The 23,946-nt window shown below is 37.0% G+C and overlaps 1 protein-coding gene across 5 annotated transcripts in view; it reads right to left on the bottom strand.

Annotated features, from left to right (window-relative positions):
- Positions 1-23,946, bottom strand: part of RC3H1 (ring finger and CCCH-type domains 1) — an 89,350-nt gene that overhangs the window by 38,354 nt on the left and 27,050 nt on the right. For all 5 annotated transcript variants that reach the window (XR_007515312.1, XR_007515311.1, XM_049868620.1 and 2 more), the window contains exons 2-5: positions 11,721-12,098; positions 4,008-4,128; positions 2,646-2,885; positions 2,021-2,196 (exon numbers count right to left, since the gene is read on the bottom strand). Coding sequence is in view for 3 of the 5 variants with exons in the window: in XM_049868620.1 (XP_049724577.1) it covers positions 2,021-2,196; positions 2,646-2,885; positions 4,008-4,128; positions 11,721-11,951 (768 nt within the window). In the remaining 2 variants the exon portion in view is untranslated. The remainder of the gene's footprint in view (positions 1-2,020; positions 2,197-2,645; positions 2,886-4,007; positions 4,129-11,720; positions 12,099-23,946) is intronic.

The following is a 23,946-nucleotide window of genomic DNA, read 5'->3' on the forward strand; positions in this document are numbered from 1 at the left end:
GCTAAACCTTATTAAAATGAAGAATATGCCTTCTTTATGATCTATCAGCTCCTTGGGCCTGGCTTTCAACATTCTCTTTAACTATTAACAATGAAGGATTTTCAAGACAGGCAATGTCCAAAGTCCTGGAAATTGTATTATACTAAAAAAGACCAGAATTATTCTGCAGCTTGAAAGGGCTTTTCAATGGAAATACAGAAGATGCTAAAAGGACATGGCCAGAACACATGGCCACATCTACCTGCAGGAAAGGATGGAAAATGCAGTCTGATCAAATGCCCAGGAGGAAAATGAAATGGGTTTTGGTGAGCACTTAGACTCTCCTATAGGAAGAAAGTTAATGGTATGGGACCTATTGCGATGAGAAAAGATCTTTTCCTGACTGAGAATGTAGTACAAACTACCACCACCGAAGAAAGTGAGTGGGCAACAAAATAAAGGAAAATAAACATAAAAGTCAAGAGAAAAAAGTGGGGCTTACACAAGAAATTAAGAAACATCATAACTTATGTGAAAGAAAATCCTGAATTAGATTTTTACAAACTTCACGTCTTTAGTACAGGCAGCCCCAGGGTTACAAATGAGATCCGTTCCTCAGTGCGGATTTAAGAATTTGTCGCTAAATTGGAACAGGTGCATACGGTTCTATTTAGCCTTACTTAAGTGCAAGAAGAGGGTTGCTACGAGTTGCCATGAGCCGGAATCAACTCGACAGCAAGGAGTTTTTTTGGTCTAGTACAAGAGAAAGCTCAAAACCCTTTCAATGATTTAAAAGCTGCACATGCAGCAAGTGAAGGTGATTGTGATGAAGAATTCGTTCAATCGTTTCAAAGTGAAGGCAAATTTACACAACATTAAAGGGCAAGTATAGGTTGTCTGTAAACTGGTCATGTGGAACCCGTGGACTGCTTGTACTACTGATGCTTTTAACTAGGGCTGAAAGAGTTCACCTTTGGATATTCTGGGGTTTTTAAGCTTCTTATTAGCCTTCAGAGGAAGCTGAATTTTTTTTTTTTTTAAAGCTTCCTATATTGTATGTGTCTGGTACTGTTAATGGAACCCTGGATGCAGACATTCTTAAGTGTATTCCAGATCACACTGTACAACTGTGTCACTACAACCATTATAAAATGCGTAAATCATTCAGGGAAAATCTGGACCAGCTGCAGTAACTATGGCTAGAAGCCTGCAGACACAAGAGGGGTGACTCAACAGACCTAGAGTCCACATCCTATTCCCAGCATATAATCTAACTCTAGAAAGAAACAGAACAATGTCAGCATTTAGCTAGAGGTTTTTGTTTTAATTTTCAAAATTAAACCTCTATGCTCCTCTGTTGCTTTTGTGAATCATTTGATGACTAATAAGAGCTTTTGTAGCTTATGAATGTCAGATGAAATATGGTGACTCAGGAATGAATTTCCTTCCTTCCTTATAGCTAGCATAAATTAACAAAATTATAGAGATAGGCTTCCCTGTTCCATGAAGTACTGGTTATGGGCCATGTCAGAAGCAAGAAGCCTTGACTTTAAGAAGTCAAGAATACAGGCTAGATAATAAATGATAGATAGTGGACACCAATGTTTGAAATGGTACTAATTCAATTTGGGCTATAAAAGAAAATGTCTAGCATTACTATATAGGTTGCAAACTGAAATGGTAATTGGAGGTCCAGTATTATATATGGGGAATTACACTAGGAGTAAATAGCCAAATAAAACTTATTTGTACTTCAATGACTATCTCTTCAGATCAATTCTGCTTATAACCTTGCTGAGAAACTGAGGCAGCTTATTAGTCTCTTAAAATACAAAAATCTCTAAGCCATGGTTTGATCTATGTTATTCAATATCCAACATTCAAAATCTAATACAACAGAATTTAACTAGAAGAGAATACCATCTATGTCCTTTAAAAAAAGAAAAAGAAAAGGCAACTATTAAACTCCCAAGTTTTACTATTTAAGTTTGGGGAAAAGACAATGTTTCCTTTCAAGCTGATATTTAATATACATTCATACCTTGAAGCAGGAGGCTCTATAAAGGAGCTGGACAACATGCCCAATGCTAGTTTTAGAGGCCTGAGGGAACCGTGGTTCCAATCTTTGCACCACAAAGAGAACCAAGACTTTTCTTGACAAAGCAGATCCATCTTCTAAGGCCAAAAGAACCAACTTTAGAGCTTCTTCCTGCATTGCTAGAAAAAGTTGGGTAAAGTAAAAATTTATCATGTGCAGAGAGCTATGATATGCCCTTTTATTAGAAAAGCAATATTCAATAATTTTTGCAGGTACTGCTTATTTAATGGGCAACACAATAACAGATAACCATGACAATTTTTAATCATTTTTTGATAATTTTGTATTATATTCAGTATATTTTGTGTAAGAATGTAGATACATGATTAACACATTTTTAGAAAAGCTTCCAACAAAATGAATAAACTTTTGGCATTAAAAGAAAAATTTTAAGTTTTCTGAAAAACTAATTTGCATGGAATTTCCCAAGCCATGATTGCCAAGTGGGATATTACTTGCTAAGAACAGAATAGTGCAAAGAACTAGTCCTTGTACATCACTTGTAGTCCTTATACCATACTTTCAGAATTACTAATGTCGTTAATATCAAACTTTAACAATAATATACCTGGTCCAAGGAACTGGCAGCCTCTAGCCCTGACTGCTGCCCAAAGATTGGAAGAAAGTTGCTGAGGATTCTGGTGCTGGAGGATAAGCTCTGTAACTGTTCGTTCACCTAATGATCGAGCTGCCCTCATGGCACGAATCCTGCCTTCTTCTTCCACTAGTTGGCAGTGAACCAGAGTCACCAGCTTCCTCTGCATTGGGCGGCTTAGAACACTCTGAGTAGTGCTATTCAGACCCACTCCTTTAAAAAAGAATAAAAAAAGTTAGGGTGTTATAGATTGAATTATATCCCCCCAAAATATGTGTTGTAAATCCTAACCTCTATGCCTGTAGTTACAATCCCATTTGGGAATGGGTTCTTTGTTTTGTTACCGGAGCAGGATTACTGTAAGGTGTATCTTGAGGCAATCTCTTTTGAGATATAAAAGAGAAAAAAATGCAAGCTAGCAAGAAAGTTGGGTGAATATCTACGCCAATCTACACGGACATCTCCAAGGAACCAGGAAACAAGGTGAAAAGACAAAGCCTCCCCCTAGAGCCAGTTCCCTGAATTCGGATGTCTAGCCTCCTAAACTGTTAAGAAAATTAGTTTCTGTTTGTTAAAGCTACCCACTGTGGTATTTCTGTTATAGCAGCACAACATGTCTAAGATGCTAGGTTTACAATGCAATTTTAGAGTCCAGGAGCACTTCCTCTGATGGGATGATTGACTTGTGGGTATGTGAACAATTCTGGGTTCACTAGAACAGTTAAAGAACGAAGGGAAACTATGCTAGTGAAGCCTAGTTAGCATTTTTAAAAGTATACAAAGCCATTATCTCAAAAACTTACCATTCATTGTAACATTAAATACACCATCATTCACTTTAATCAGGGAAAAATGAAGAAAAAAGCCCAAACAACATGATTAGTTAAAGATCTAAATCTTGAGGTCATAACAGTTCTTGCACATTATTGCATTATGGTTGGTCTTATCTTCCTAATGAAATAGCAAGCCCTTTTAGGGCAGTAATTGCAACCTCCACTTTTATTATATCCCCTATAAAACCCGTATAGCATGCCATATAAAACTGGATAGAAGGGAGACAATTTAGAGCTGTCAAATGATGAAGAATCCTTCTGAACCACTAGTGTATTTATATTAACTTCTGCAACTCATTCAAATAATGTTTCCAACATCACACATAAAGTCTGAATTCACCACTTTATTTGATGTGCTTTCTAATGATATTATTAGCACACAGTGGGTTTGGTTCACAATAAATAAACTTCACTAACGTTGATTTATAGCCTACAGTTTTTGTGTTAATAGAAACATCTTTAACAGACATTTACCTACCATGGACAATTGTATTAGATTTACCTCTAGCACTGCTGAGTGGTTTCAGGTACAATGCTAATTCTTCTACACATTTCTTTGCTTCCTCATAATGCTTTGTATCTTCGACCCCACTACACAAAGTAATAGGCTGCTGCTCAGGAACCTGGAAGTCAAATGAAAAGGTCTTTGAGTATTCATGAATTAAACACTTATGTTATTGAGGACATTTTATGTACTGCTACTCTAACAACTAAATTTATTGAATTCTTTCAACAGACTTTTTCTATACATGCAAAAAAATACACTCCACTTTTTTTGTTTTGGTATCAATTGTTAAAAAATTTAAAGTGTAAAATTCCACAGTTGAACAACCATCACCACAATCAACTTCAGAATAGTCTCACTGGCCCAAAAGGAAATCCCATACCCCTTAACTGTCACCCCATTTTCTCCCCAATGCTGTCTCTATGGATTTGCCTATTCTGGACATTTCACATAAGTAGAACCGTATAACATGTGGTCTTTTCTGAGTTGATTCCTTCATTTAGCATTTTATCAAGAGTCATTCTTGTTGGAGCATTATCAGTACTTCATTTATTTTCATCCGAGTGTCATGGATTGCATTGTGTCCCCTCAAAATGTGGCAACTTGGCTAGGCCATGATTCCCAGTATTGTGTGATGGTCCAACATTTTGTCATCTGATGTGATTTTCCTATGTGCTGTAGATCCTACCTGTATGATGTTAATGAGGCAGAATTAGAGGCTGTTATGTTTATGTAAATGAGGCGGGACTTAACCTACGATATTAGGTTGTGTCTTAAGTCAATCTCTTTTGAGATATAAAAGAGAGAATCGAGGAGAGAGACAGGGGGACCTCATACCACAAAGAAAGCAACACCGGGAGCAGAGCGCATCCTTTGGACCCGAGATTCTTGTGCTGAGAAGCTCCTAGGACAGGGGAAGGCTGATGACAAGGACCTTCCCCGGGAATTGGCACCCTGAATTTGGACATCTAGCCTACCAGACCATGAGAGAATAAACTTCTGTTTGTTAAAGCCATCCACTGGTGGTATTTCTGTTGTTGCAGCACTAGTTAGTTAACACACTCAGTAACAATCCATTATAGGTCCCTGGGTAGTGCAAGTGGTTTATGTTCAACTACTAACCTAAAGCTTGCCAGTTTGAACCCACCCAGCAGTGCCACGGAACAAAGGCCTAGAGATCTGCTTCTATAAGATTATAGCCAAGAAAACTCTATGGAGCAGTTCTACTCTGTAAACCATGGGGTCACCATGAGTTGGAATCAACTTGACAGTAGCCAGTTTGGTTTGGTAAATAGATATATCACATTTTATTATCCATTTATCAGTTGATGGACACTTGGGTTGTTTCTATATTTTGACTGTTAATGCTGCTATGAACATTCATGAACAAGTTTTTATGTGGACATAATGTTTTTGTTTCTCCTGAGCACATGCCTAGGAGCACATATGGTGACTCTATGTTTAACCTTTTGAAGAACTGCCAGGCTGTTTTCCAAAGTGCATGCACCATTTTACATACTCAACCAGTAGTGTACGAGGCTTCCAATTTCTCCACATCTTTACCGTTGTCTGTCTTTTTGATTATAACTATTCTAATGAGAACCCTGGCGGCACAGCGATTAAGTGTTTGGCTGCTAACCAAAACGTCGGTAGTTTGAGTCTACCAACTGCTCCCTGAAAATCCTATGGGGCAGTTCTTCTCTGTCCTATAGGGTCACTATGAGTCAGAATCTACTCGATGGCAATGGGTTTTTTTTTTTTCCTTTTAATGAGTGTAAAGTAGTATTTCCTTGTGGTTTTCATTTGTATTTCCCTGCTGACTAATGATGTTAAGTATCTTTTTGTATGTTTATTGGCTATTTATGTATCTTTTTTTGAGAACTGCATACTTACATCTTTTGCCTTTTTTTAAAATAAATTTTATTTCTTAGAACAGAAAATTAAGCAGATAATAAGAGTTCCTATTATTCTATTATTAACATCTTATGTTAGTATGGTATATTTGCTATAATTAATGAACCAATATTGACACATTATTATTAGTCTATACATAATTCAGATTTCCTTAGTTTGTGCCTAATACCCTCTTTCTGTTCCAGGATTCCATCCAGGGTACCACATTATGTCTCCTTAAGCTCCTATTGGCTATGACAGCTTCTCTGGCTTTCCTTGTTTTTTATGACCTTGACAGTTTTGAGGAGTACTGGTGAGGTATGCTGTAGACTGTTCCTCAACTGGAATTTGTCTGATGTTTTTCTAATGAATATAGTGGGGTTATGGGATTTGGGGAGGAAGACCACACAGGAAAGGTGCCAGTTTCTTCCTACCACATCAAGGACATATACTAACAACATGACTCATCACTGTTGATGTTGACCTTGATTAGCTGGCTTAGGTAGCGTTTGTCAGATTTCTCCACTGTGAAGCTGCCTTCCCTCTTCTATATTGTACTCTTTGGAATGAAGTTACTGTGTGCAACTCGTACTTAGGGAGTGAGGACTTATGCTCCATCACCTTGAGGGTGGAGTATCTATATAAATTATTTAGAATTTTTTGGCATGGGAGAGTTGTCTCTTTCCTCCAATTATTTATCCAATCATTTGTTTTCATCAGTATAGAGCCATCGGTATTTTATACTTTTGGTTATAATCCAGTACTATTTTATTTACTTTGTTACTTAAATTGTTCCAGCTTTGGAGCTCCTTCAATTGGGTCCTGTGTCCCCTACCCCTTTTAAAATATTTTATTGTGTTTTCAGTAAAAGTATACAAAGTAAATTAGGTTCTCATTTAACAATTACTACACACATTGTTTAGTGACACTGGCTACATTTTCCGCAATGTGTCAACATTCTCATTAATTCCATGCTGGATGTTTTGTTTCCCATAATCTGGCTTCCTTGTCCCCTTACCCTTTCATCTTTGCTCTAGAATAACTGTTTACCATTTGGTCTCATATAGATGATTTTTTAAGGGTGCACAGTACTCACTGGTAATATTCTTTATTTTATGAGCCAACCTGTTATTTAGCTAAAAGGTACCTTCAGGGGGTAGTTTCAGTTCAACGTTTATGGAGTATCCCAGGACTACAGTCTCACAGAACCCTCTAGTCTCAACCCGTCTAGTAACTCTGGACTTTCTAAGAATTTGAGTGCTGTTCCACATTCTTCTCCCCTTCTATGAGGATCCATTTATTGTGGCCCTGATCAGAATGGTCATTAGTGGTAGCCAGGCACCATCTAGTAGTTCTTCTGGTGTCAAGGTAGATGAGGCTGTCATTTCTGAAAGACTGTTAGTTCTGCAGACTAGTTTCTTCTATGAGTCTTTGGCTTCCTTTTTTTCTCAGAAAACATCCTTTTTTGAGGGCTATTTGGCAATAATGGAAACTCTGGTGGCATAGTAGTTATGACCTACGGCTGCTTACCAAAAAGGCTGGCAGTCTGAATCCACCAGGTGCTCCTTGGAAACTATACAGGGAAGTTTTACTCTGTCCTATAGGGTTGCTATGAGTCAGAATCGACTTGATGGCAATGGGTTTGGTTTTGGTTTGGCAGTAACTATTACAATTTAAAATATGCATACTCTCTGACCCAGATATTCTATATTCAACCTCTAGTTGATAGGTTGGTGGTTTAAACACAACCAAAGCACCTCGGAAACAGGCACAGTGATCTGCTCCGGAAAGGTCAAGCCCTGAAAACCCTATGAAGCAGTTCTACTTTGCACACACGGGGTGACCATAAGCCAGAAGGAGACTCGACCGCAACTAACAAAAACGACAGTCTTAGAAAACTTTCTTAAGAATGCTCACTGAAATCTTCTCTGACCATAAGCCATGAAAGTAGAAATCAATAACAGAAAAAGCAGGAAAAAGAAATCAAACATTTGGAAACTGAACAAAACCTTGCTTAACAACTACCGGGTTACAAAAGAAATAAAACACAGAATAAAGAAAGTCATACAATCTAATGAGAATGAAAACACTTCCTATCAGAATCTTTGGGACACAGCTAAAGTGGTGCTCAGAAGTCAATTTATAGCAATAAATGCATACATCCAGAAACCAAAACCAAAACCAAACCCAGTGCTGTTGGGTCGATTCCAACTCATAGCGACCCTACAGGACAGAGTAGAACTGCTCCGTAGTTTCCAAGGAGTGCCTGGTGGATTTGAACTGCCGACCGTTTGGTTAGCAGCCGTAGCACTTAACCGCTATGCCACCAGGGTTTCCAACATCCAGAAAGAAGGGCCCAAATCAATGAATTATCCCTACAACTTAAACAAACAGAAAGGGAGCAACAAAAGAAACCCACAAGCACCAGAAGAAAGCAAATAATAAAAATTAGAGCAGAATTAAATGAAATTGAGAACAGGAAACAATTGAAAGAGTTAATAAGACCAAAAGCTGGTTCTTTGAAAAAATTAACAAAATCGATAAATCACTGGCCAAAATGACAAAAGAAAAAACAGGAAAGGAAGCAAATAACCCAAATAAGAAATGAGATGGGCGATGTCACAACAGATCCAACTGAAATTAAAAGAAACATATCAGATTGCTATGCAACACTGTAACAAATCCAAAAACCTAGAAGAAATGGACAAATTTCTAGAAACACACTACCTACCTAAACTAACACAAACAGAGGTAGAACAATTTAATAAACCCATAACAAACGAAGAGATTAAAAAGGTAATTAAAAAACTCCCAACAAAAAAAAGCCCTGGCCCTGATGGCTTCACTGGAGAATTCCACCAAACTTTCAGAGAAGAGTTAACACCACTACTACTAAAGCTATTTCAGGGCATAGAAAAGGATGGAATACTTCCAAACTCATTCTATGAAGACAGCATATCCCTGATAGCAAAACGAGGTAAAGATACCACAAAAAAAAAATTACAGATCTATATCCCTCATGAACTTAGGTTTAAAATCAGGAAATGTGTGCCTCAGGGTTATATCCTTTCACCATACTTATTCAATCTGTATGCTGAGCAAATAATCCAAAAAGTTGGAGTATATCAAGAACACAGTATCACGATTGGAGGAAAATGCATTAACAACCTGTGATACACAGATGACACAATCTTGCTTACTGATATTGAAGAGGACTTAAAGCACTTACTATGAAGATCAAAGACCAAAGCCTTCAGTGTGGATTACACATCAACAGAAATCCTCATGACTGGACCAATAAGCAACATCATGATAAACAGAGAAAAGACTGGAATTGTCAAGGATTTCTTTTTACTTGAACCCACAATCAACACCCACGGAAGCGGCAGTCAAGAAATCAAAAGATGCATTGCATTGGGCAAATCTGCTGCAAAAGACCTCTCGAAAGTGCTAAAAATCAAAGATGTCACCTCAAGGATTAAGGTGCACCTGACCCAAGCCATGGTGTTTTCAATTGCCTTAAACGCATGTGAAAGCTGGACAATGAATAAGGAAGACCGAAGAAGAATTGACACCTTTGAATTATGGTGCTGGTGAGGAATAGTGAATATACCATGGGCTGCCAGAAGAATGAACAACTCTGTCTTGGAAGAAGTACAGCCAGAATGCTCCTTAGAAGCAAGGATGGCGAGACTTTGTCTCATATACTTTAGACATGTTATCAGGAGGAACCAGTCCCTTGAGAAGGACATCATGCTTGGTAAAGCAGAGGGTCAGTGAAAAAGAGGAAGACCCTCAATGAGATGACACAGTGGCAGCAACAATGGGCTAGAGCATAACAACAATTATGAGGATGGCTCAGGATTGGGCAGTGTTTTGTTCTGTTGTACACAGGGTCACTATTTGTCAGAGATGACTCAATGGCACCGAACAACAACAACAACAACATGTACTATTTAGAAGATAACAAATATGATGTTTCATTCTTTCCCGACTAGTTCTAGAGAAAATGTTCCCTTCTGTTTCATACACTATTAGACATTTGGATAAAATCAGCTTAGTTAATTTGAATCAGGCACATTTGATTGAACTCATTCATACTCAGCTTCTACTATATTCCAAATCCTTTGTAAAGGTCTGGAAATTGAAAAAAAAGAAACTGTATCAGTTGCAGTCAAGATGACTCCGAGTCACGGCGATACCACATGTGTCACAGTAGAACTGTGCTCTTTTGTCTGAGGCATTTCTGGGTGGATTTAATCAGTAACTTTCAGTTAGCAGCAGAGCACTTAACCGTCTGGGTACGGATGCATTAAGGATACTATCCTCAAATTGTATAAACATTAGTTGTTTCAGTTATGACATGAAAAAAATCACAAAACCCACTGCCATTGAGTCAATCCTGACTCACGGTGACCCTGTAAGACAGAACAGAACTTGCACCATAGGGTTTCCAAGGTTGCAGTCTTCACGGAAGCAGAGCATCACGTATTTCTCCTGCAGAGCAGCTGGTGGGTTCAAACTGCTGACCTTTCACTTAGCAGTCGAGTGCTTAACCATTGTGCTACCAGGGCTCCTAGTTGATAAGACAAGGTCTTATTCGTTACAGAGAATAAGAATTAATTCAGCGCCAGTCAACTTTTTAAAGAAGCCTTGTTATTAAAATGTCATATATTTGAAATTATTAAGTATCATACTGGAATTCTGAAATAGAAAGAAAAAGTGATTGTGAAATAAAAAATTAAGTACAGAAAAAAAAGACAAAGAATCAACTGTATTTTCCCTTTTGACAACTATTTTGTGGTGTTGCTAGTGACATTATCAAAATAGGGTTGTAAATAAACTAAGTGTTTCTCTCTGAATAAGCTATTCTACAACAGTGCTTCCTTCCTCCAAAATACATAATATCAACCTTCCCTGTTTTGCAGCTGACAGGAACATCAATCTAGAAAAGATTAGTGGTGCCAGATCTAAATTTCCAGGATATCTATTTGGAAAATGATTTATGATAAATACATGGGGCTTTAAACTCACACTACGCAAATACAGTAATGAGATAAATAAGAATTGTATCCAGCTCTCAAAAACCTGATCCCCTGGTTGGCTCCCTAGGCCTTGTGAACTCTTCTGAAGATACCGATCTCTAATTTGAGAATACTGACAGAAAGCTTTTCAAGTATTACCTTCAGAATTACCAGACTAACTTTCATATTTAGGTGTCTAGATTGAATCCGCCACGTGCTCCTTGGAAACTCTACGGGGCAGTTATACTCTGTCCTACAGGGTCGCAATGAGTTGGAATCAACTCGACGGCAGTGGGTTTTTTTTTTTTTTTTTAGAGATATTTGCTCCTACTCTAAATAAATGGTTCCCCAAAGGTATGTTTTACAGTTTTGTTTTGTATTTTGATTTTATTTTGTTGTTTATGCTTTACACCCTCCTCATCTTTTATTTCCATTAGGGTCTACTAAGAAAATATGCCTGAAGCAGCTTCACCTCATCTATTGAATTAAAGTGCAATGATTTTATAAGTGATATTTTCCTCAATGCAAAGAGGACCTTATTATTTTAGATTCTCTCGTGATCTAAATAGGTAGGATTGTTAAAAAGCTGACTGCTAGATTAAATGAACTATGACTGAAAGACACTGGACTACAATAGTCTCCTAATATACTGAATTAAAGGATATGTGCAGTATCTAACAGAACTGTGGCTTCTTAAATAAATAGCAATGTTACCCAATTTTAATTCAACAAGTTTCTCTCAGGAGGAACACACACATTGAGAAATCAAAAAGTATTAAATCATTCATCTTACCTGAGCACCCACTAGCTGCAGCAATGCTGAGTTCACAGGGAGGAGCTCAATGTCTGTATTGATAGTGGTCTGGTCAAATGGGCAAGCCTTGCGGTGGAGTTTATTCAGGCACATCTTGCAGACAGTATGGCCACAGCCCAAACTGATGGGCTTTCGAATTGTTTCGTCGAAAGTCTGAGTGCAAATTGGGCAGGAGAGGAAATCCGTCCATTGTGGAGCTTGTACAGGCATTGCTTCTGGAGTTACAATTTACTAACACACACACACACACAAAATCTAAAGCAAAGATTCCACTGGAATCAAAATCTCTGAAAAAAGTTTTGTTTTTTTTTTTAATATCTTCTGTAGATACAGTCAGCACATAGTGTGAAATATAACCTGGAAAATAAAGAAAGAGGAAAAAATTGAAAATGTTTGCCTTTTCAATTCAACTGTTAAAAAGGAACCTTGAGTCCAGCCTCATCCTACAGCCTTTTATACCACATTTAAATTGATAAAGTATCATCTATATGAAGCTTTCTATGAGATAAGCTTAATAGTTCATTTCAATGCCTAGAAAGAATTTGACCCTACGCTAATCTTTGTAATGAAGTGGAGTTGATGGTTCTATAAGTATGGCCTTGTAGAGAGCTTAAAATTTGCTAATTAATTATAATGTAAAGATAAAACACAACGTTTTATTCTCTTAAGCACTAAGAGAATAATATACAACTATACAACAGAAACAAGTACAAAATACAAATATTTTATAGCACATCATTATAATTTTTTTACTATTTATAGAGCTATGTACCAAACACTGTGCTAAATGCCTTACACAGCAAACTTAGAAAACGTAGCTAGTGTTACCCTAAGTGGCATAGTGGTTAAGAGCTACAGCTGCTAACCAAAAGGTTGGCAGTTCAAATCCACCAGGAGCTCCTTGGAAACCCTGTGAGGCAGTTCTACTCTCCTAGAGAGTCACTTCTCAGAATCAACTCCACAGCAAGGGTTTTTTTTTTAAATCCTAAAGGAGCCCTGTTTGGCACAATGTTTAACTGCTTGGCTGCTAACCTAAAGGTCAGTGGTTCAAACCCAGAGCTGCTGCATGACAGAAAAGACCTGGCAATCTGCTCCTGTAAAGATTTACAGTCTAGGAATCCCAATAGGGCAGTTCTACTCTATCCTATAGGGTTGTTATGATCTGAATTGACTCGACGGCGCACAACATTATTACCCTGGTCCCTGGGTGGTGTGAATAGTTAGATGCACAGATACTAACAAAAAGGACGGAGGTCTGAACCCACCCAAGAGATGCCTGGGAAGAAAGCCTGGAAATCTGCTTCCAAAAGATCACAGCCATGAAAACTCTACGGTGTGCAGTGCAGTCCTACTCTGCCATGAGTCAGAATTAACTTGATGGCAATTGGTTTGGTTTTGTGGTTACTGTTATCCCACTTTGGAAACCCTGGTTAAGTGCTCTGGCTGCTAACCAAAAGGTTGGCAGTTCGAATCTGCCAGGCGCTCCTTGGAAACTCTACGGGGCATTTCTACTCTGTCCTATAGGGTCGCTATGAGTCAGAATCGACTCAACGGCAGTGGTTTTTTTTGGTTTTGGTTATCCCACCTTACAGAGAAGAGAAATGGAGGTTTAGAGAGACTGAGTAAACTAAAAAGAGAGAGTTATTAATTTGGATATTCTGGCTGAACAGCCCAAATGCTTAATCATATTACCACCCATAGATTACAGGTTAAATATAAAGAAGGGAAAACTGCTTGTAGTTTCATTCAAAAAGCATGGAAAGTACTGGAGTTGCTATAAACCAATGTCACAAAGTTGCACTCCCTGATAGCTACTGACTTCACAGCCATTTAGTACTTATGGCAAGCTTGTTATCAAATATAAAGGGAAGATCATTTCTAATCTTGTCTTCTTGGCAAGATATGGAACAGATGGCCACCTCCTTCTTTTTGAAAGTGTCAAGGAATCCTGTTCCCCTTATTCTTCCCACCTCACTGGCTATTCTGATCTCTGAATCTTCTAAACGCTGGAGTTGTCAGGGCTCTGTCTTGGGCCTCCTTTTCTCATCATTTTCCATCTTAAAACCCTGAAATGGCTTTCCATTATATTTCACATAATCCTGGACTTCTTACTCTGATTTATAAAGCCCTAAATGATACAATCTTTAACTACTTCCACAACTTTATCACTTGTCCTCATCATGCCGCAACCCTCTAACTACTCAGGTGAAGCTTATTCCCATATTAGTCTTAGCACAAGCTATTCTTACTATCTGATCCTTGAGGTGGAGGCTTCTCTTTATCACTTATATATATCACCAAAAATGTCAACTTCTCAGAACCTTCTCTGAGCATTTAAATTCTAAAATAACCTCCAAGTCTCTATTTTGTCACCTCAATTATCTGTAAAAGATTTCCATTACCTATAAATTGTATTTTTCTTGCTTATATTTGTTTACTCAACGTCTCTCTTCCTTCTCTTCCCCTGTGAGAATATAAATTCTGTGATAACAGGGACCTAATTTGTCTTGTCCACTATGAAAACTATAAATTCTCATACCAATTCAGGTACACTAAAAATTTCACAAATAGGTTCTAAGAGTTTATAGACCTATGAGAATTTATTCACAAACTGTAGGGTATTTAAGAACTACAGATTAAGAAATTCTAACTTACATTTTTCTTTTATGAAACTTGAAGTTAAGCAAGTATTTCAATCTTTACTACATGTGCAACACGGTAGCAGCAGAAAATATGGCCAACATTAGTTGTACAGACATAAAATACCTCACTATTTTTCTCATATGATTTCAGGTCATTGCTATCAAAACAAATTTTCCAAATATTTCTGCTGTAAAAAGAATTAAAAAAAAAAATAAAACCATAAAATTTTATTGGTTTAAAAAAAACCTTAGAGAACATCTAGTTCTAGTTTAGCTAATTTTTCTGAATGATAGCTAACTTTTATCATGTCCCTACAAGTAAAAAAATAGAGTTTTTTCAAACAACTCTTTTCATTTATCTTGAAAACCCAAAGAAGTTGGAATTATTTTACTTAATTATAAAGAGAAACAATATAAATAATACTCAGAGAACTTGTACAATGTCACACAGGTAGTGAGTTGCAAAGACAAGACACAACAAACGCCAGGTCTACCTTATACCAAAGCCTATGTCCTTTCCACTATATCATTTTGCCTAACATGGAGAAGACCAAAGAGAAGAGAAGTAAAATAGTTTTGCTTGAAGTCATGCAGCTTGCTAATGGCAGAGTTTTGGTGCTTCCCCTCACCCCACACTGGATTACCTTGCATACAAACCCACCACTGGACCCCTAAAAGGTTTGGAAAATATCCTTGCCATAGTAATACTAACAATATTTGGCCTAGATCAAAGCATCAGTAAATCTTGGAAATAATATGCAAAACTGCTTATTTATACAAGCTTATTCTTCTGGGGAGAAGATCCATGGCTTTTATGAGATTCTCAAAGGTGGGTTTTTTAAGGGCAGAAAATAAGAATCACTGACCCAGACATACTGAATTAAAATAACTGCTGAAAACAAAAGCATAGAAAAAGTAGAAACAAATTTATTTTAACATATACTTCTGTATTTATAATACAGTCTCCACATATATTTTAAAATTATATAAAACAACTTTAAAGTAATATTCTTGTGGGTCAGAAAATTTTTAAATGATTACAGTGAAATATCTTCCTCCACCTTTATCTACCATGCTTTTAGTTCCCAACCCACCACTACAGGTAAACCATTGTTATTACTTCCCTTTTAGCTTCTTTATGCGTTAAAAAAAAAAATTTTTTTTTTTAACGCATAAAGACCAATATATACATATTTCTTAGTCTCTTAGTGCTGCTGTACCAGAAATACCTCCAGTGGGTGGCTTTAACAGACAGAGGTTTATTTTCTCAGGGTTTAGAAGGCTAGAAGCCTGAATTCAGGATACCAGCTCTAGGGGACAGCTCTCTCTGTCCTCTCTGGAGTAAAATCCTCGTCTCAGCTACTCTAGTGTTCTCAGCATTCCTGGCGATCTCCACATGGCGATCTTTCCCCCCCCCCCCGATTTGTGCTTGCTTGCTTCATTGTCTAATTTGCTCCTTTTATATCTCAAAACTGATTGGCTTAGAACACACCCTACACCGAGAAACCCTATTATCAAAAATCCATAGGTATAAAAAAACAAAAACTCCGCTTTCAAGTCAATTCCTACTCATAGCCACCCTACAGACAGAGCAGAACTGCCCTACAGGGTTTCCAAGGAGCATCTGGTGGATTAAAACAGCCAACCTTTTGGTTAGCGGCCAACCGCTTAACCACTGTGCCACCAGGGCTCCATCCATAGGTATAAAATCAAACCAAACCCATTGCCATCGAGTCGATTCCGACTCACAGCGACCCTATAGGACAGAGTAGAACTGCCCCAGAGTTTCCAAGGAGCGTCTCGTGGATCTGAACTGCTGACCTTTTAGTTAGCAGCCATAGGTCTTAACCACTACAGCACCAGAGTTTCCTCCATAGGTATGGGGGCTAGGATTTATAACATATATTTTTTGGGGACACTATTTAATCCATAACAAAGTATAAATTCAATGCTGTTACTCACAATTCTTCTCTCCCCTCATTAAGCCAGTTTTTAGGAGAAATTAGAGCTAGAAATGGTTTTCAATTTCCAGTGAAAAAAAATTAAAGATCAGTGATCTGACAAAAATGTTTTACTGATTTTACTATGTGCCAGGTCCAGTACCGGAAATAAAAAATGGTGGACAAAGTGTCATTCCATGTCTACATGGCGCTTACATTTTTTCCTTCACTAGATATAAATGGTGAGATTTCATTTCACATGCTTTGGACATGTTATCTGGTGGGACCAGTCTCTGGAGAAGGATACCATGCTTAGTAAAATAGAGGGTCAGCAAAAAAGAAGGAGACCCTCAAAAAGAGGGACTGACACTGTGGCTGCAACAGTGGGCTCAAACATAGCAACGATTTTGAGGATGGCACAGGACCAAGCAATGTTTCATTCTGTTGTACACAGGGCTGCTAGGAGTTGGAATTGACTTGATAGCACCTAACAACAACAGATATAAATCAATAATCATACACATAACTACATGATTGCAAATTATGCAATGGTGATATATGATAAGGAAAATACAGGGAGCAATGAGGACATACGAACAGAGGGAACTTATCCAAATTGGGAGAGGCTGTGTGGAGCATTATTTCCCTGTTGTTGTTAGGTACCATTGAGTTGGTTCCGACTCATAGCGACCCTATGTACAACAGAACGAAATACTACCCAGTCCTGTGCCATCCTCACAATCTTTGCAGCCACTGTGTTAATCCATTTCATTAAGAGTCTTCCTCTTTTTCACTAACCCTCTACTTTACCAAGCATGATGTCCGTCTCCAGGGTCTGGTCCCTCCTGATAACATGTCCAAAGTATGTGAAACAAAGTCTCACTACCCCTGCTTCTAATGAACATTCTGGTTGTACTTCTTCCAAGACAGATCTGTTCATTCTTCTGGCAGTCCATGGTATATTTATTATTCTTTGGCAACACCATAATTCTTCTTTGGTCTTCCTTACTTGATGCCCAGCTTTCACATGCATACGAGGCGATGCAAAACACCATGGCTTGTGTCAGGTGGACCTTAGTCCTTAATGCGACATCTTTGCTTTTTAACACTTTAAAGAGATCTTTTGCAGGAGATTTGCCCAATGCAATGTGTCATTTGATTTCTTGACTGCTGCTGTCATGGGCGTTGATTGTGGATCCAAGTAAAATGAAATCCTTGACAACTTCAACCTTTTCTCCGTTTATCATGCTGTTGACTTTTGGTCCAGTTGTGAGGCTTTTTGTTTTCTTTATGTTGATGTGTAATACATATTGAAGGCTGTGGTCTTTGATGTTCATCAGTAAGTGCTTCAAGTTCTCTTCACTTTCAGCAAGCAAGGTTGTGTCATTTGCATATTGCAGGTTGTTACTGGGTCTTCCTCCAATCCTGATGCCACGTTGTTCTTCATACGGTCTAGCTTCTCAGATTATTTGCTCAGCATACAGACTGAATAAATACGGCGAAAGGATACAACCCTGATCCACCCTTTCTTGACTTTAAACTACGCAGTATCCCCTTGTTCTGTTCAAACGACTGCCTCTTGATCTGTGTACAGGTTCCTCATGAGCACAATTAAATGCTCTGAAATTCCCATTTTTCAAAATGTTATCCATAATTTGTTATGATCCACACAGACGAATGCCTTTGCATAGTCAGTAAAATACAGGTAAACATCTTTCTGGTATTATCTGCTTTCAGCCAGATGTAGGCTGAATAAAAGTTCTTACAGAAAGAATAATGTATAATATGTGTGTGCAGAGTCTATGTAAAGGGGAAGCATAACCACAGACTTGGAGAGTAGATGGGATATAGTGTAATTGGCGAGCTAGAAGAAAAATAAAAAACTACAGAAAAAACAAAGCATTGAGCAAGCAAGAGAGAAAGGTATGAGATGAGCCTGAAGAATTAACAAGGACCAAATAACACAGAATCTTCTAACTCATTTTACAGGATTTGGTCATTGTATGAAGAATAATATAAAGCCACTGAAAGAGGTGACCCACTTCATCCTTTTGCTATTCCCCAATCAGCGATGTTAGTCTCACTCATCATAGTCCACACTGGGAGATCTCCTCCAGGCCCAAACAGGAAGTACAATCCAATAACAAAATGTGATTTCTTTTTTTCTGTCCTGGGCCCTGAAGAACCTATATGCTGTTATACCAGTAACATGCCTATTTTAAGAAAACATGACATGCAAAATTCCTAACAGAGAAGAGATAAATTATTGTGGTTGCTCCTATTACAGAAAGATAGTTTATTATGCCAAAGAATTCATAATACGATTCTTTTAAAAGAAAGGCTAGAAATCTTTGTATTAAAAAAAAAAACTGAAAACACTATGTGTCCAGCAGTAGGGGAATAGCTAGATAAACAGAGGTATACCCATACTGTGGAAAGGCAAGGTACAATTAAAGAGAGACAGCTTTATGCATATAGAAATGGAAAGAGATTGAAGATATATCGTTAAGCAAAAACAAAACTTGCAGACCAATTTACACAACATCATTTGTGTTTGGGGTGGGGAAAAAACCTTACATATTAATTAGTCTCTGTATGAATGCATGTAAGAAAAAGGAAAGATCCCTAACAAACTATTCACAGCAGTCACACACTTCGGCAACTTAAAAAAACGTATATAATCATGAATTACCTATATACCGTACTTTCACAAACAGCGCGCACCATCTGCATGTGTTTGCCAGCTGCATCCCCCTGTGCGAGGCACCCTCACAAGCGTTGCCATGCCAACCCTCTTCCACATATACACTTACGAAAACACCTTGTGGGAGCAGGGCAAGGCCAGCAAACAAATGCAGAAGGTGCACATTATTTGTGTAAAAATACAGTAAGTGCAAATAGATTTGAAAGAATGAAAAGAAAAAAAAGAGAGGAGCTAGAGTACATATAGAACACAACTTAGGATAATTTTTAAGTAAATTAAGACTATCCAAGACATTTTTCCTTATTAAGCTAAACTTTTATATATTTGGGCAGCCAAATCAGCAAAACTTACTAGCTTTTTTCAGAAATTATTAAAATTCTCCTTATAACTTGTCTGTAATTTATCTCTTTCAAAGAACTAGCACGGTTTTATTACTATCATATTTCACTTCCATCTCTAGTAACTTAGCAAAATGAGATATATAGTTGCTAAACTCTTAAATTTTTCTAATAAAATAGTTCTTAGAGCTTTACTTTATTTCCTGTACAAGTCTTAAAAAGTTGTATTCACAACTTCCTAATTTTTTTAAACAAGATTGCAATTTTTAAAGAAATTATGAAATTCTTTTTTACGGAAGACATTAAAATTGTTACACCACAACTTCCTGTGCAACATTCCAAATAAAAGTAAAGATAAAATCAACTTTTAATTATTTCTAAGCACAACAGACAATTGTAACAAACTTGATAGAATCTACAGCCAGTTTCTCACTAAAATGAAAAACAGTCTTTTGATCATAAAGACACATTCAAGAGACCAAAGAGAAAACAGTATTTAAAAAGTTTGACCATGCCTGCAAAATCTGATGATTAAGAACAGTAAATTGCTCTTAGATTATTTTATTTCAGGGATTACAGAATCAGAAAGCAAACATTTTTTTGAGACTTTTAGTGTTATTTAATTGTAGTTCCTAGATTTAAGAATTTAAACTTTCTCATTCTTTAAACATGCTTCTCCAAACTCACATTCTCCAAGCTTCTCAAAGGCAGTTGTTTACATCATCTTCAACCACAAAACTTATCTTAACCATACAAGGCACATGACTTAGTGTATACAGTAATCAAACATTCTTTCAATCAAGAACAAATATATGAAACAATTACTAAAAGACCAACATCCAGATTCTTTGAAATTCCTCAGAGAAAGGTTCTGTCAGTAAACTAAAAACAAATAAATAAATAATCACAAAACAAAAACAATCCAAAATAATTCCATTCATCAAGGGGCACATGTTAGGGCCTACAGACCAACCACCTGTGTGTGTTACTGGTCAGTCCAAATCTAGCTCATTAGGAAGATTTCTACTGAAACAGAAGATGAGTGATGAACACTATTTCTCAAAAATCCAAGAAGTATGTTTTCTGCTGCTCTCTGACAGAAGCAATGATTAACTTTCCCAAAGGTTTAAATAAGGTGTACTCTCCTACATAAACAGCAACATTTAATGATTTAATAGATATTACAATATACAAATATAATTAAATAGCAATCAGTCCAAGACACTGAAAAAACATCAAATTCAAAAATACCATCCAAAAAAAAAATACCATCATAGCATATAATTTTCCCAATAATATATATTTTAACACCAGGAAGAATGCTCACAGAAAACGTTTTTAAAATTGCTTTATTTGGTTACATGTTGTCTTCATGTCGCTGATTGGAGCCACTGTACAGAATCTGACATTTGACATTTCACTATTTAATCTATCTGAAACTTCTAAATTCTGCCCAAGAACCATCACTTTCTTAAACCTTTACACTTTTTTTTTTTTTTATCATCATTTGACTTTTTTAGGACTTTTTTTTTTTTTACAAAGAAAAAATTGCTTATTAACATAAGAAAATTATTTCGGTGCACAGCAGACAACAAGATCACTGACTTGTTTCACCGGCTAAGCTCACTAGTATGTAGAAACCAAACTGCAAACCTTGTAGCTGTTCAATTTAAATTTATGCCTTTGAAAAATAACAAGTAAACTACACCCTGTGAGTCTTAAGATTTAATTGTGATTAAAGCAATTGCCAAAGGTCTACTACAGACAAAATTATGATGTCACGACGTACTTGGTTTTCTGATAATCATTCATGTGTCGGACATTGTGCTAGATGTTTTCCTATTCCTCTTATCTAAAATGTTCACCAGAAATCTAAACTACAGCACTATAATTTACATTAATAACTAACACTGTTACGCACTAACTAGGTGCCAGATGTTACCTTCAGTGCTCTATATACAGTGTCTAATTAAATCTTCACAGCAATTCAGTAATGTAGTTATTATTCCCATTTTAAAGATAAGGAAACCAAAATGCAATGCAGAGAAGTACCCAAAATTACAAAACTTGTACGTGACAGGACTATGATTCAAACTCAGGACAGCCTGACTCTCAAGCTGGTATCTGAAATCCTATAATTTCTGCTTTCTTACAGATGCCAGTTAATAGTTATTATGGAAAGGGAGCTTTCAGGGTGATGGAAATGTTCTAAAACTTGTTTGTGATGTTTTACAACACTGTAAACTTACTAAAAATCATTGAATTGTGCACTTAAAAGGAGTGAATTTTAACCCCCAAGACTATCGCCCTGAGATACCCTTTAAACTTTGTACTGAAACCAACCCCGGAGGTCACCTTTCAGATAAACAACGGTTTGGTTCATAAAATAAACAATATCACCTGTGAGTATCGTGTTCCTTTAAAAAAACATCTACTTGAGACCAAACTGTCAACTTTTACCCTCAAGCAAAGATGAGAAGGGGGAGGAGGGGTATGGAAGTTAGATTAATGGAAATGGAATAACCAGAATGAAAATAATGAGAATGTTAACATACTGTGAAAAATGTAACTAATGTCAGTGAATGATGAGTATAGAAATTGTTAAATGGAAATCTAATTTGCTGTGTTAACTTTCACCAACAAAGACAATAAAATATTATAATAAAACATGGGTCAATTTTATGGTATGTAAATCATACTACACAATAAAGCTGTTAAAAACAGTCATTAAAAGTCTTTTATTAAAAAGTCTTAGTTTTAAGAATTTTAAATACAGTGATTTAAGAATATAAAGATACTTCTCAGATTTGTTTTATAAGCAAAGTAATATCCCTACTAAAAACTAAATTATACTGCTTTGGAGATTTCATTTAAAGATTGGTAAAAAATTATTACCATCTCCTCTACTTTTGTTTTCTAGTTGCCATCAAGTTGACTCTGGCTCACGGCAACCCCATGTGTGTCCAGGTAGAACTGTGCTCCACGGGGTTCTCAATGGCTGGTTTTGCAGAGGCAGATCACCAGGCCTTCCATCTGCGGTGCCTCTGGGTAGTCTCCTACCTCCAACCTTCTGGTCAGTAGCCAAGTGCTTAGCCATTTGCACCACCCAGAGACTGCATCTTTGCTACCACAGTTGCAGATTTTATATGCTTCTCATTTAGAGGTCAAATAGAAACTGAAATATCAACAAGCATCCACTTTGAGCTAGCCACTCTTCTGAGGCATTATTACACCCGTTTTGTAATGACTCGAGGTTCAGCAGCATTAAGTAACTTGCCCAAAGCTAATAAACTGTTGAGCTAAGATTAAAACCCAAACCTTACGTGAATTTGAAGTGTAAGTTGCCCTGTGAAAGATGTATCGAAAAAGACCTTACTGTCTGTAAGAAAATCCTGGACCCCTCTCTCACCGTGAAGTGAGTTTTTGACTTATTATTCTTTACCTTAACCCGATTTTCCATTTCTGTGGAACAGTTCCATAGCAACCAACATGCATGGAAATATCAAAAAACATTTTTAACTATCTTTAAAAATGAAAGTAGAAACAGGAAAAACACAAAGAAGAAATATAAATGAAGGCTAATTAGAACACTATTCTTAGTGTTAATTCTCAGAAGGGCATCAACTAATTTATAGATGAAACAGCAGTCTGAAATTTGAGACTTGAGGTTTTCCCAGGAATAATACCCTGTGAAGAAAGACCCAATTTTGATTGCAAACATCTCTTCCCAAAATATCTGGATTGAATTGTAACCCTATGTTGTACATAACATCCTAAGACATAAATAATGAATATGCTAATGCTGGCATGGACAAGTATTTCTGATTCGGTGGGGGCGGGGGACAACTTGAAACACAGAACTTGATAAAAGTTGAAGAAAACTGCAAAAGGTTAATTCATGTGGTTTACTTTCCCAATGTTCAGAGGGACAAAAATAAACATTTTATCACCAACACAATACCAAATTTACAAGGAGAAGTGCTAAGGAAGGATAAAACCATTTAAGGAGAAACTGCCTGACCCTGAGGTTGAAACAGAGTACTTGAGTACTGAAGGTGAATGATAGCCTAGAACTTAAACTATATACTGTACATAGTTTGAGCCTCCAGGTCCTCACACAACATAGCAAGTTATACATTGTGTGCAAATGTGCTACACTAAAGAGCACATTGGCAGTTACTGAATAAGTGGCAGAATGAAAAGGCCAAACTCAAAAGCATCATCTTTAAAGGAACTCTGAGACAGAAGCAAGGAAAACTTACCCATAAGAGCAAAGACAGATAATAGCTATTTTATTTTTTCAGTTTTAGCATTAACACTATACGCTGTTGAATACTGTATATACTATATTGTTAAGTAAATATGCCATCACCATTTAGTGGTAGTCCAAACACCAAGGATGTAATGAGAACTGATAACAAAAATCAGGAAAATTCTGGAATACCCTAGGCATTTCAGTTATCTCATTAACTGCTTTTAAGAGAAACACCTGGATTATCCTTCATAGCTTTTCAAACGCCCGGTTATTTTCAATAGCCATTCAGTACATCTCTAGGCAATTCCATACACAGAGGTATTAAG

The sequence above is a fragment of the Elephas maximus genome, chromosome 24 (assembly GCF_024166365.1).
Source record: "Elephas maximus indicus isolate mEleMax1 chromosome 24, mEleMax1 primary haplotype, whole genome shotgun sequence".
NCBI classification, from domain to species: domain Eukaryota; kingdom Metazoa; phylum Chordata; class Mammalia; order Proboscidea; family Elephantidae; genus Elephas; species Elephas maximus.